The following is a 13,274-nucleotide window of genomic DNA, read 5'->3' as shown; positions in this document are numbered from 1 at the left end:
ACCATGCTGCAACAACGATTAACGCGATCACTCTTCACTCTTTCGCGACAGTCGCCCGCCCTCGGCGCGGTGCACACTGTCCCGGCCCCCTACCTGGCCGCGTATAAAGCCATCCCGGCGACAACACAGCGCATCGCGGCGCGGAGGTGGTACTCATCAGAAAAGGCCGAGTCCGATAAGAAACAGGAGGAAATCTTGAAGAACGAAGGTAAGGGTACACAGGACACCGCAAAGGAAGGCGCGGAGCAGCAGGCGAAGGAACAGAACCCATTGCAGAAAGAGCTCGAGGCTCTTCAGAAAGACAATGTCGAAGTCACAGTACGACCTTGCCTTTTGTCGACAAACGGCTTATGATGATGATGCTAATAGCAATGACAGGATAAATTAAAGCGCCAAATCGCAGAGTATCGCAACCTCCAAGAGCAAACGAAGCGCGAAGTCAAGGCCGCCAAGGACTTCGCTCTACAACGCTTCGCCAAAGATCTCCTCGACAGCGTCGATAACCTCGACCGCGCCCTGCAAAACGTGCCCAAGGAGAAGCTTACCGATGCGAACCCCGATCTGGTCAACCTGCACTCTGGTCTGAAGATGACGGATGAGATCTTGGTCAACACATTGAAGAAGCATGGCATGGAGAGAATTGATCCCAGTGTCGAGGGCGAAGCCTTCAACCCCAATTTGCACGAGGCCACTTTCCAGGCGCCACAGCCGGACAAGAAGGACGGCACAGTTTTCTATACGCAACAGAAGGGTTTCTTGTATAACGGCAGAGTGCTGCGGGTACGTCCCCCATCTTTCCTCCCCATTCGAACTGCACTGACTAACGTTACCCACAGGCGGCAAAAGTTGGCGTTGTGAAGAACTCATAACGAACGATTGAATGACCCCTTCCAATGCGGTGTGCCATTCGTGTAAAATGTAGAAACCAAGAAGACCTTGGATGATCAAATTCTCCTCTTCCAGACGCGCAACGATTTGCGTGGACGAGACAAAATGCATAGCATTGAGCGGGTGTAATATAAAATATGTATGAATAGAAGTGCATCCCAGTGTGACACTCCACGGGGGGCTTGTATAACGATCTTAGATGTGCTTCTCCACTTACTTCATGCTTCGTGCCACGTACATTCTCACTCTTCTTCAAGAGCCGTGGTCTGGGTATCATTGAGAAATCCACAAGAGCGCCTGTGCTTCATCCTGAGCCTTATCCTGAGCCATCCAAACGCCAAGCATAGTCCAAAGCCATTATGCGCCAACCAGGCCGACACCAACGCGTCCGGCTTTGATCCCAACCCAGCCTCTCCTATCTCTGCCTGTTCGACCTCTCCCGAGCCAATTGTACTTGAGAGCATTTGTGAGACGTTCAACGTTGCCCTGTGCCACGTCTCCTGTCTGGCACGAGGCCAGCATGTACAGGCACTGCAGCATTCGAGCCACAATCTCTGTCACTCTAGCAGGATCTGCAAGCGGTACCGGCGATGGCAGGGGCTGCGGCTGACTGGTCACACTGAAAGAACCGGGGCCTCCAAGCGAAGGGGAATGAATGTGTGGCATATTGGTGCCAAAGCTGCCCGCCGACGTATTAGAGGTCGCTCTACTGCGGCCTGCCAGGCTCATGGCCCCACCGGAGGAAGTACTGGCGGCGTCTAGCAACGTCGATGCTTGCGAGTTGAAGCTACTGAGCCTTGGACTGAGGCTCCCTGCCGTGCCTGGTCTCTCCGCACTTGGAGCAGCAGGGTCACTCCGAGCGTGATCTCGTCCTTTCGACGCAGGCTCAGGAGAAACTCTTGCGTTGATGTTGTCAAGTGACAGTCTGCTGAAGATGTTCATGAGGCTCTCATGTCTTGGCAATATGACCTCGTCGCGGAAGGCGATGAGTGTTATGCGTCGTACTTCTAGCTCCTCGTGGAGGCTTGTCGTTGTTCCACCTGCGGAAGTTGGTCGATCGTCAGATTTGAGTGATTCCGGTATGGCGCCCCAAAATTCTTGAGCTTCTCGCGCTGACATCAAACTGCCTCTACCTTTGAACTCCAGTTCAAGAGGAAGAAAGACTGCTTGGAGGAAAGGTAGAATTGCGCCGTAAACACCAATCCACATTTCCACAAGATTGGTGACAAGTCTATCATCTGGAACCCCTCGCAGCGTCTGAGCAAGAGAAATAAATCCAGTCTGCAGCAGTTCTCGCACATCTTCCACGAGCACAATTGGAGAGCGTCGCTGGATGCACCGGCGAACATGAACACTGACTAAGGCGTTGAAATCCTCAATAGGCGTTCGGAGGTTTTCGCCAGAAAATATGTTAAGCAAGCGCGCCTTCAGTAAAGGCCATGCGTCGTCCGGACCGATCCCAGGTAGTCCCATTTGCGCACCGATATGACTGAATGCTTGAGCCGTGACAGGCGGAACACTTTCCGAAGGGAAGGAGAAGACGCTAGCACTACCTGAAGGCGGCCCCGCAAAGCTGGCCTCATAGCTACTGGTTCCCAGGTATTGCTCGCCTGGTCCAGCAGTAGACGAGTTCGATGCGATGGGGGTCAGCTCCAACTTGGCAGCAGCTGCTGCGGCGGCCTTCTCTTCTTTCTTCTTGTCCCGCAACGCACGTCCACCGTGCCGTAGATCGAAACCTGACATGGATTTTGCGAATGGTCCGGTGGCAGGAGAGTCTGGTGTGAATGAATAGAGAGGCTGTGGCTTATCAGGGTTGGTCGCTAGCGAATTCGAATGGGCAGACGAGAGAGGGAGTTGCCCAGGCTCATCGCGAAGTTTGTGCTTTTGCCGTGACAAGAAATGATGTCTCTTTTCCTTATCCTTTTCCGATATAGCTGGCACCAAAGTCGATGTTGAAGCATTGGCAGAAGAATAGAGAGAGCTAACACTCGACGCAGGATCCACGAGACTTGTCGTCGATGCGTTGGGAAAGCCGCCACGGAAAAAGGTGGCAGTCGATGGCGGTTTGCCAGGTGAAGGCATAGCGGAAGTTGCTTTACTGTCCTTATCCTTCGACAGTACTATATTCTTAGGCTTCGCAAACAGCTTCATTCTGGAAGTTTTTGATTTTGCTTCCTTGTCTGAAGCGGCACCAGGATAGGCGGTACTAGCAGATGGTGGAAGGCCAGGCGAAGGCAATGGACTTCTGCCATTGGGAAATGCCACATTCGCTGCCGTAGTGGCCGCCAATCTGCTGCCACCAACTGAGCCGTTACTGTAGGGTAAAGTAGAATTTGCTGCCGACGGATTGAGCGGACTCTGCTCGTGACTAGGTCGCCGGCTGGCAGAGGGTCCAGCAGTGTTGATAGGTGCCAGGCCCGGATACGATCGCTTGCGCTCGAATTGAGATGGCGGTGGCGATACACGATGCGAATATGCTGTCTGCGCGGCAATTTGCGAAGTCGTCAAGGCGTTACTGCTGGGAAGAGAAGGCTCAAAGAATCCTTGTGAGTGCTGCCGCGCGCGGTGTCCTATCTGCTGTCCGGGCATTGGGGAAGCGGTCCTGAAACCATCCAGAGAACCACGCGTCGCATGTCGAGGCATGGTCTGAAAAGCGCTTCCTCCTTGCGTGGGTGCCAGTCCGCCTGCAGTGGACGGCCTTGCGGCAGGCGGCTGTGGCGGATATGCGGTGCGCTTAGGTGCATTTGCTTCAATCGAGTCGATCGTTGTGGTGGACAGACTGGACTCACTCCGCAACGAGCCTTGTGATAAGGAAGACTGCGACCGCTGGCCAGACGGTGACCGCGGCCGTGGTGGAGGTCGCAAAGGCGGATGATTGCTCATGATTGCGGAGTTGCGTTGCCCTGTATCGCGCTGCCCGTGTCGCAAACTCCGTGTCACATTCCGGCAAGCATGATGAGGTCTGTGAAACGCGATTCCAGATGGCGGCCTGCCGTGGTTAATGCGTGCTGAGCGAGATATCGAGGATAGCAGCTATTGTGTCGACTTTGGTTTATGCTCCTTGCAAGATGAGGTGTGGACGTCTTGCTTTGGGTCAACCAATGAGAGCCTCGCATTTGGCCTAACTAAAGCATGGGTGCCTGGCATCTGCCTCCTTCCCAGTAGGCGCGGCGCTGATTTAGGAGTGAGCGTATTGGATGGAGTTGCCAACAACGACAGTGCAAGAGCCGACACCAAGACGCATGGTAGGGACATAGAATACCAGAGTAAACGACAGATACATTCACGGAAATTTGCATCTACTTTGCTACAGTCATGCAATACATATTTCGTCTCACAGTAACAGTTCCAACACTCCCTCCAGATGCATGTACCGCCCTAGTGGCCAACCCAGAATGCTTGACTAGTACCCTCTGCAAAGCACCACAAAGCCGGCAGATCAATGAGCAACAGGCGTGCAGTGTGCAGAGTCAACCAAGTTTGCATCTCTTGCCTATTCGCCTCAGCAACCGCCTCCTCCGACTGCGCACTTGCCTGAGCCGCGATGATGCGCTGTACTGGCCCCGCCAGCAGAGGCACTGCAGCCAGATGTCCCGCAGCGAGCACGCTGCCCGCAATGTACCATTTGGATACGTCTCCTGTCTCCAGTGTCGCGTGGTTTCGTAGCCAGCGAGAAACGAGCGTGCCGCCAAGTGTGGACGACAGTGCGAGAGCAGCGATTAAAGCTCGACCGCTTTTGACCTTGATGCAGTGTTAGCGTAGTAGCGCGAGGTTCGCGATGTATGCTACCATTGACTCCCAGAACTGCGACAAAGGTTTGCCTGCGATGGCCGAGTTTGGCTGGGAGAATGAGAGGAACACGGGATACTGGTAGAGCGCCAGGCCCACAGTCGCAGCAGAGGTGCAGAGCGGGAGCACGAGGCCGACGTGGCCAGATTGAGGTGCCATACTGTCTTTCTATCGAGGATGAATCTAGGTGATTGATGGAGCTCAAGAGTGTGAAGAGGCAATCACGATCGTGGGGGCAGCGCCTCTTTTCTACGCGCAGAGGGGTGTTTCAAGCACGCGCAGCAACAGCTGATCCTACCACAACTGCTGCTGCTTTCCCGTGTGGTGATGCACAAGACTGCTGACCGTTTGGGAAGTGAGCGGGGAAGTTGGCTGGGGAAGACGGCAGAGCTCCAAGCTGCACGTGCACTTTCATGCGGAGGTGCCACCGGGTACGTGCAGCAGGAGCCGCTGAGGCTGAGGCATTCAAAAGGCTCAATCCAATGCTTCGCTTTTGCGACGTTCTGTTGCTAGTACACTACGCTATGCACAAGGTGCCTCACCTTCAACTTGAGCATCCAACTTAACCCATAACCATGCCCTTAAGGCCCGCCATATCGCCTTCCTTGGCTGCGATTTCGAAGTAAGAGTAGATGATGCTAGAAAAGTGTCAGTCGTGGCAGGAGACGGAAGACAAATAAGATACTTACGTGACAGCCATGAGGATACCAGTACCACTTCCCAGAGCTCCCATCATGTCGCTGACGATGGAGAGAGCACCGATACACGCACCTCCGAAGGCGGCAGCAGTAGGGATGACACGCTTCAGTTCGCGGTACATGCTCTCATCACGATGACCAGCCATCACCAGTCCTTGTTCCTTGAGTTGCTTGGCCACGTCACGAGGGCTAGATCCAGATACCTCGATCCAGGTCTTGCTGAAGGCAGCACATGCCACAAGCATGTAGACGACGAAGACGGCGGTGTGGATTGGGTCCAAGAGAGCATCAGTGATGTTGAGCGGTGGGCTCATGTAGTAGACAAGACCGCTGGCTGGCAGGACTTGCGAAGTGCCCTCCTTAGCCTCCCAAACGCCAAGAAGCTTGACCAAAAGGTTGTCTGGCAGCTTGTTGTAGAGCATCTGCGACACGAGGAAGACGTTGGAAGACAATGCGGACTGCAGCATGATAGGCATGTTCGAAGTGTAGAAAAGTCGGACCGGGTAGGATCCACGCATGCCTCGTTGCCTGGAAGACTTGACTGGGATCTCCACGCGGAATCCTTGCAAGTAGATGACGGCGCTGAAGACAATGATCGTGGACAGCAGATTCATGATGTTTGGCAAGTTCTGGCGATAGAAGGCCTCTCGAAGCGCAAGCTGCTTGTTTGGCCACGTTACCAGAAGATGGACAAGCGCAATGATTGCACCCTCGAACTCTGGTCCACGGCCAGTGTTGACAGTAGTTGGCGAGAAAGCTCTCCAGACGATAGACTCGCAAATGTTGGTCGCAATAAACAACGAAATTCCACTTCCGAGTCCGTAGCCCTTTTGCAGAAGTTCGTCGAGCAGAATGACGATCAGAGCGGCAGTGAGGAGTTGAACGACCAGGAGAACACAGATACCCGCACCAAGGTCGGCTGGGCGACCGTAGAGACCGGTGAGCACGTAGACACAAGCTTGTCCGAAAGACAAGATGATGGCAAGCAGCTTCTGCGCGGTCTGGTAGAGTTCTCGGTCCGACTTGAGGTCCAGGTTGACATCGATGAGGTGGGTGCCAGCAAGAAGCTGGAAAACCATGCCTGAAGAGATGATGGGTGTGATTCCCAGCTCCATGAGTGTTCCTCGATTACTAGCCATCATCATACGCAGCCAGTAAAGTGGGTCCGAAGTATCTGCCATCGCCGTCAATGCTGCTCTCTCTTGCGCGATACCGCCCATATGTGTGCGCACCTGATGATACGATGCCGTAGAGTGGCATCTGACTCATCACCAGAAATATGACCAGAGTCACGCTCGTCCATATTATCCTCTGGTTGAAGGCGACCTTCGTCTCGGGTACTTGGACTTCGGGAATGAGGGGCGTGAAGGGCTTCACGAGGTCGAGGAAGCGAACTGAAGGCACGAGTGGTCAGCGTGGTACAGCAACGAGCGCGACGTGCGCGCCGCGGACGGATGCTCTGGGGCAGAATTTTGACGTACGTCCAGACATGGTGCCGGCAGTGCTGGAGGCTCTGACGCGCTCCTACTCGGCCACGGGGGTATGTCGCTCGCGTGTTACAGTGCCAGGCCTGCGCGAAAAACGAAACCTCGATGGTGTTGAGGAGGTGAAGAAAAGAGAGTGAATGGTGGATGATGCAGGTGCGCACTGAAGGCCTACGTTGTTAGAATATGTGCATTGGAAGCCAGCTGTCCAACGTGTGGGCCCTGGCCCCTGGGCGGCAGCTGCGCGCCGAGAGCTTGCCCGCTTGCCGAGCTCGACACATTCGCGATGCTGTCACCTCTATCCACAGCATCACTCCAGACGCTGTACACACCACTTGCACACACACATTCGCCTGTCCATTGACTCATGACAGTGCGCTCGCAGCACGCCCCAGGATGCGTTACTTGATGTCGAATTAATAAGAGGCTGTTCAAACGGAGGACGTAACTGTGTCCGAGCTGCAGCATATTGCTGAGCTTCCTATGCAAAGGACAGACGTTGAAGCTGGTGCCCTGTCCTGGCACTTCTCGTAATAGCAAAACCCAGCAGCAGCCTCCACCAGACTGCCGCCGCCAAACGCCGTGCGATGCTTCTCATGTCCAACATTCAGTTCGATCCTACATTTCATCCATACCAACCGACTTCCACCAGGGAGTTGTGTTATCTCCGGCAGTGGGTTGATTCACGGTGCTCTCTGCGTCGCCCACCTGTCTCCGCGCCGAAACCTCCCTGCTCTTCAAGTCCCACATCTTACTGTTAGGCTTCGACTTCAATTTCATTGTTCTCGCCGCCATCGTCATGCCAGCGATCCGATCGCCGTCTGCAGATCCGACTTGTCTTCCGACTCTCGTCAATCCCGGGGATGAGTGCGTCGATGGTTGGATCATTGTGCTCCATTCATCCCTCATGACTGGTCGTTGTCACTGTAGAGGCTCGGATGAGGAGGACAGTCTGTTCAAATGCAAGTACACGTCTGTGCCATAGCCTTCCATGGAAATGAGCTTGAGATCGCCTCCGAAGTATCGGGCATAGAGCCTAGAGATGGGAAGCCCGTACCCAAAGCCAGCCATGGGCGCTTTGAAGTCTGATTTGTTAAAATCCGGATCCAAATTGGGCGTCTGATCCACAGTCGTGTACATATATGTCCAGACCAGTGGAATACTGCTGCGAGGGATGCCGCCGCCTTCATCACTGATTTTTATCGTGATGTCTTCCCTTCCCTCGGACACAATCACCTGTGTTACTGGAAACTCCTCCTTGTCCTGTCCATGCGTTTCGACGACAGCCCGCAAGCTATTCTTGAGCGTCTCGAAAAGCATGTGTGACAAATGGCCGGGCACGTACATGAAGTTCAAGTCCTTTGGGCACACCAGTCGTACCTTGGGCGCATCGAACAGTCCATAATGGTCTTCGCACACGAAACGAGCGTTCTCGATTGCCTCTTGTGCCAGCTCTTTGACGTTGGTCTTGGTGCAGATAATACCCACGTAGTTCGGATCGCTGTGTGACCGCTGATCGGTCAGAGCAATGTGCTGGCCGATCAACATACGGATTCCTATTCGCGACATGTAGAAACGATCCAAGAATGCCTGTATGTTGTGATCGATTTGCATACGCTGTCTTTTGCGCTTGTACTCGAGAATTCCTTGGGCGATGGTCGTGACAACACTGTCGTGCCGTCGTTTGATTGTCTCGAGCGTCTTCGCAAAACGAGTGTTGTAATCATTGAGCTCGGGTGGCCAGTCGCCATCATCTGCAGCAGCGAAGTATCGTCGTGTAGCTGCCACTTTTCTCTGTCCGTTGCTCTTACTAACCGCACCGTTTGCGCCGTCAGTTCCAATGTTTCCATCTGACTTATACTGTCCGGGTTTGATGCTGGGATTGGCGGTCGTTTCGCTCAAGATTCGAGAGTGCTTCCCGTTGGCCTTGGCAGGTTTGATCAATCGTTCGCGAACTTCGCTGCTGAGACTTGGCTTTGGTAGTGATATAATTTCCTATTCTCTGTCAGAGAAGTATGCGGGTGCCCGTACTAGTTCCCGCCATACCTCAAATGACTGTGCGTACCAATCCTGCACCTTCTTGATGCTCTCCATCTCATTGAGGCCATCTGGCAGGTCTCCTAGCTCTTGTACCCGATGCGCCAGGCGAATGGGTAGCTCTTCGGAGAGGAATTGGGAGGCGCGGAAGAGGGTGCCTGCATTGGGGAGCTCAGTTTGTGTCGCACGTCTTGCCCATGCTGCGGGCCGCTTTACCTGTTGATGGGTTGCTCCCAAACTGGACCATCTGCCGCAGACTCACGCCCGTCGCTGGGAAGTTCGAGTAATGCTTGATCGTCTCCATCAACTGGGCTTCGCAATATCAGCATCATCGTCGTCGGCGGGGGCGACGTCATTGAGTCGGCGAATACTGACCAGACTTCTTCCACGACATGCTGGGCAGTGACGAGGTCGAAAGACCTGCTCAAGCGGTGTGGGCGACAATATGCGAAGGAGAGGGACCCGAGGACGAAGTGGGCATAATAATCACGACTGTAGTGCGCACAGCAATGACTCTCACGAGACCTTGAGCTCGGATCAAAGGTTAAGCAGGCTAGACTAGGCCAGCATGAGAAACGTGGGGAGCGCGAACGGCGGCGCTTTCCTCACAATGCCGAGGTCACCAATAACAACGCTGACCCTTGCAACGGCGGTGGCAGCAGCGACGATGGCCTGAGATGGCTTGCCGACCTAACAGACCATCCGCGCAAGCCCGTTCGGTTTGTTGTCACAGCGTTAACGTGCCTTGACACACAGAAAGCGTAGGTGGTCGGGTGGAATCGGGGCCCCTCGAGTCCCCCAATGCACGCCGCACCTCCATTGGCCGCAGCGATCTTCGATGTGCCGATACAAAATATGCTATGTTTACATCTGGAGCGTGCCGGCTGGTAGACGGCCCCTGTGAGGAAATATAGTACAATGTTACAACCGCTCCGACGGGAGAAGCCCTCGCAGCTGCGTAAATAATGGCAACGCAAGCGTCGGCTGTCAAGAGAAGATGGAGCTGATCGACTACCTGAGTTCTACACCGAATCGCTTCACCAACTCCTGGCGTATGTGATCATGGAAGGCATTGGCTTCCTCGTTTGTCAATGTCTTCTCGAGGCTGCGATATGTGATGCGGTAGCACAAGCTCTGTCGCCCTGTCTTGGGGTGCTTGAAGCTATCAATGAGGGCAACATCTTCGACGCTGTCCCCTGCCGTATTGCGCACAACCTCCATCAGGTCGTTCTCGTGGAAGGCTGGTACAGATGCCGGTGGTGTGGAGGGCTCTGTCATTTGTCCTCCAGCCGGAGACGGAGCGGAAGAGGTGGAAGCTGGGGTCTGCGCAATGACTGCAACCGCATTTGGCAGCCAGAACGCGACATCCCTTGGGGCTGATGGATGTTTGCTGAAAGGCTTGAAGCGTTGTGTCGGCTTTGACTCGTCGAATTGGGTGAGGAAACGTGAGTCCTTGCTCCAAAACAATCGAATGTCGGGTATGCCAAACAGAAGCATTGCGATCCGCTCTAGGCCAATGCCAAACGCCCAGCCAAGCCGTGAAGGTTGCTCGGCTCGAACGAGCAGAGGCTGATCAACGACACCGCATCCTAAGACCTCCAGCCATTCGCCGCGCCACCAGACCTCGAGCTCCCACGACGGTGAAGTGTGTGGAAAGAAAGCTTCCACCCACCTTACTTTCAACGGCTCCTGCTCAGCTTCCGCACCTTGGCCAGCCGCGGCGAGGGCTTTGTCTGCTTCAGCGAAGATGGCTACGACCATATTCTCGAGGGATCGTTTCAGATGCGCGGCCACTGCCTCTGCCTCCTCAGGTGAGTGGTACTTGGTCTGGAGTGGATTCCGATCAGGGTGAAAAGTTGGGTTGGGATCTTCGACAGCCAAGTCGTGCTTTGGAATGTTATCCAAGTCCCGTATAATGTGATCCGTCAACGCCTTAATGTCGGCGAAGTCGTTACGATCCCATGTCAGTGCACCTTCCATCTGGTGAAAAACTGGGTAGTGACTACGATCGACGGCGTCTCGACGATAGACATCCGCAGAGATGGTATAACCATTGCTCAAGTTGGCTCGGAAGACGTCAACCTCGTGGGCTGAAGTGTGAGTTCGCAGGACGGTGTCCTTATTGATGTAGTAAGTGTCGGTCCTACTGCGTCCCGGGTGGTCGGCGGCGAAGCCGAGAGAGTCGAAGTTCTGTGCAACGCTGACGATCGGAGTCAGGTCGTTGTGATTTTTGAATTTGGGAAATCGCGATTCGATCAGCTTTCTGGTAATTGCCAGGGGGTGGTTCGGTTGCAAGTGCAGCTTGCGGCCATAGTTGGCCAAGATGGAAGAGGGCACATTCGTCCATTCATCCGTAGGATAGGTTTTGCCGTCAATGTGGAGCGAGTTCGCACCTGTGTAGGGAGGGGATGTCAGTGTTGGCGAGCCTTATTCCCGTTGTGTCTCGCGTTAGAGCCGAAGAATTGGAGCTTCAGCAGCTTGCGCCTTGCGCATTGCCCACGCGCTGACTGGCTCACTGCTTGGTGCTGCATTTTTTTGCATACGCGACAGCGACTTCGCAGATTGGTGCCGCAGGACGATGCAATCTGAAGGTGGTGGAACATTGCCGCGATGGACGAGGAGGTAGCCTGGGGATCACTCACCAGCGGAGGCGTAGCTGCGTGAGCACGCCAGCGGCAGCGGCATTCGCAGCAACACACGGAGGCTCGATGGCAGCGCCCATATCGACGCGCGCGGCGATGCCAACCGCACCATGGTCGTAGTTGTGCAGACTCACACGCGGCCGGTAATAAGAATCGACGGCAAGCGATGTCGTCCCTGTCCTCGGCACGGTGCTGGCGCGTTTGCTGCTTTTGCTTGCGGTCTGCGTGCAGCACTGCCGAAGAGCTCCGCGCTACAACGACGTAACGCCTGATCCTATTGGCACTTTGTTTGCTAGATTGCCCCATGCTATAATTTCTGGCGACATCGCCGACTGTTCGACCACACTCGTTCCAACCCCACCTCACCCCAATCCTCGTCCCCGCGCGCGAAGCAATGCACACAGGGAGATGTCGACCGCAGCATCCCAAACGAAGGATGTCCGAACAGCACCAATTCACTACCCGCTGTGGTTTGGCGGGAGTGCCAGTTGCTGCGCAGCCATTGTGACGCACCCGTTGGATCTGCGTACGTGGTGACCTGGCATAACAAGTACCGTATTCATGACTGCTGACGTGCGTTCTAGTAAAGGTCCGTATGAGCCCCATTGTCCCCCGAACGAACATTTCTGTTGACATCGGCGCAGGTCCGCTTGCAAATGCAGAGCCATAAGGGCCCACGCAGAGGGATGGTGGGCATGTTCACACACGTCGTGAAGAGCGAAGGAGCGACGGGTCTCTATCGTGGGGTATGAGCAGGTGTGATTGACATGGTGGACCCAATTGATCTGACGAGACTCTGTGCAGCTATCTGCCGCTCTTCTACGACAGATCACATACAGTACGACGCGCTTCGGCGTTTACGAGGAGCTCAAACAGACCTTTGACGACGGCGTGTCAAAACCTTCGATCACTTCCCTGATCGCAATGTCTTCTGCGTCGGGTTTCTTGGGAGGCATAGCTGGCACTCCAGCCGACATCCTCAACGTGCGCATGCAGAACGACGCCGCCCTTCCGCCGGAGCAGAGACGTAATTACAAGCATGCGATCGATGGCTTGGTGCGCATGATTCGCGAGGAGGGAATCGGAAGCTTGGTTCGAGGCGTCTGGCCCAACAGTGCGCGCGCGGTACTCATGACCGCGTCCCAATTGGCAAGCTACGATGTGTTCAAGAGCCAGATTTTAGAGCGCACAAGCCTACAAGATGGTCTCACAGTCCATTTCACGGCATCTCTGATGGCCGGCTTCGTTGCAACAACAGTCTGCAGCCCGGTGGATGTGATCAAGACAAGAGTCATGAGCGCGCACACGAAGGAGAGCATATGGAGTCTTGTGACGCGCATTACAGCGAACGAGGGCATGATGTGGGCATTCAAGGGCTGGGTGCCGAGCTTCATTCGCCTTGGGCCGCACACGGTCGCGACCTTCCTGTTCTTGGAGCAGCACAAAAAATTATATCGAAAGTTGAAGGGTGCGGACTGAAGTCCGGAACACGCCCCTAAAGAGCATGACCAGGCGCGGATAAATTAGAGACAGGCATATAGAGTTCCAGTGCAATGCATAGAGAGCGTGGCGTTGAGGGAGCAAAGTGTTGTATATAGCTGCTGCTATGATTTCTGACACTCCCAATTGAGAGAACATCGCTTTAACGAAGCTGATCTGGCTTAAACAAAACGTGCTTGCTTGCATGGGCGCACGCATGAGCTTGTAGAACACGGCCCGACACGTGGTTCTAGCGT

At 54.6% G+C, this 13,274-nt stretch overlaps 7 protein-coding genes across 7 annotated transcripts; 2 read left to right on the top strand and 5 right to left on the bottom strand.

The window, feature by feature from the left end:
* Positions 1–3: 3 nt before the first annotated feature.
* RHO25_001433 (uncharacterized protein) lies at positions 4–869 on the top strand (the record flags this gene model as incomplete). The annotated part of the gene is made up of 3 exons (XM_023594041.2): positions 4–318; positions 379–780; positions 837–869. The coding sequence occupies 3 exons, from the start codon at positions 4–6 to the stop codon at positions 867–869; spliced, it is 750 nt and encodes a 249-aa protein (XP_023458747.1).
* Positions 870–1,245: 376 nt separating this feature from the next.
* Positions 1,246–3,771, bottom strand: RHO25_001432 (uncharacterized protein; the record flags this gene model as incomplete). The annotated part of the gene is made up of 1 exon (XM_023594040.2): positions 1,246–3,771. The coding sequence occupies one exon, from the start codon at positions 3,769–3,771 to the stop codon at positions 1,246–1,248; it is 2,526 nt and encodes an 841-aa protein (XP_023458744.1).
* Positions 3,772–4,266: 495 nt separating this feature from the next.
* Positions 4,267–4,836, bottom strand: RHO25_001431 (uncharacterized protein; the record flags this gene model as incomplete). Its single annotated transcript, XM_023594039.1, has 2 exons — positions 4,267–4,629; positions 4,678–4,836. 2 exons carry the CDS (start codon positions 4,834–4,836, stop codon positions 4,267–4,269), a joined length of 522 nt encoding a protein of 173 aa, XP_023458745.1.
* A 403-nt stretch (positions 4,837–5,239) lies between these two features.
* On the bottom strand, positions 5,240–6,866 carry SEC61 (translocon subunit; the record flags this gene model as incomplete). Its single annotated transcript, XM_023594038.2, has 4 exons — positions 5,240–5,315; positions 5,367–6,549; positions 6,608–6,769; positions 6,857–6,866. 4 exons carry the CDS (start codon positions 6,864–6,866, stop codon positions 5,240–5,242), a joined length of 1,431 nt encoding a protein of 476 aa, XP_023458750.1.
* A 914-nt stretch (positions 6,867–7,780) lies between these two features.
* On the bottom strand, positions 7,781–9,290 carry RHO25_001429 (uncharacterized protein; the record flags this gene model as incomplete). Its single annotated transcript, XM_023594037.2, has 4 exons — positions 7,781–8,854; positions 8,906–9,054; positions 9,113–9,208; positions 9,272–9,290. The coding sequence occupies 4 exons, from the start codon at positions 9,288–9,290 to the stop codon at positions 7,781–7,783; spliced, it is 1,338 nt and encodes a 445-aa protein (XP_023458751.1).
* A 617-nt stretch (positions 9,291–9,907) lies between these two features.
* Positions 9,908–11,650, bottom strand: RHO25_001428 (uncharacterized protein; the record flags this gene model as incomplete). The annotated part of the gene is made up of 2 exons (XM_023594036.2): positions 9,908–11,289; positions 11,539–11,650. The coding sequence occupies 2 exons, from the start codon at positions 11,648–11,650 to the stop codon at positions 9,908–9,910; spliced, it is 1,494 nt and encodes a 497-aa protein (XP_023458748.1).
* Positions 11,651–11,946: 296 nt separating this feature from the next.
* On the top strand, positions 11,947–13,017 carry RHO25_001427 (uncharacterized protein; the record flags this gene model as incomplete). Its single annotated transcript, XM_065602110.1, has 4 exons — positions 11,947–12,064; positions 12,123–12,127; positions 12,183–12,284; positions 12,343–13,017. The coding sequence occupies 4 exons, from the start codon at positions 11,947–11,949 to the stop codon at positions 13,015–13,017; spliced, it is 900 nt and encodes a 299-aa protein (XP_065458182.1).
* Between the last annotated feature and the right edge of the window lie 257 nt (positions 13,018–13,274).

This window comes from Cercospora beticola, chromosome 1, assembly GCF_033473495.1.
Source record: "Cercospora beticola chromosome 1, complete sequence".
In the NCBI taxonomy this organism is placed as follows: Eukaryota; Fungi; Ascomycota; class Dothideomycetes; order Mycosphaerellales; family Mycosphaerellaceae; genus Cercospora; species Cercospora beticola.
This window is presented reverse-complemented; position numbering and strand designations above follow the sequence as displayed.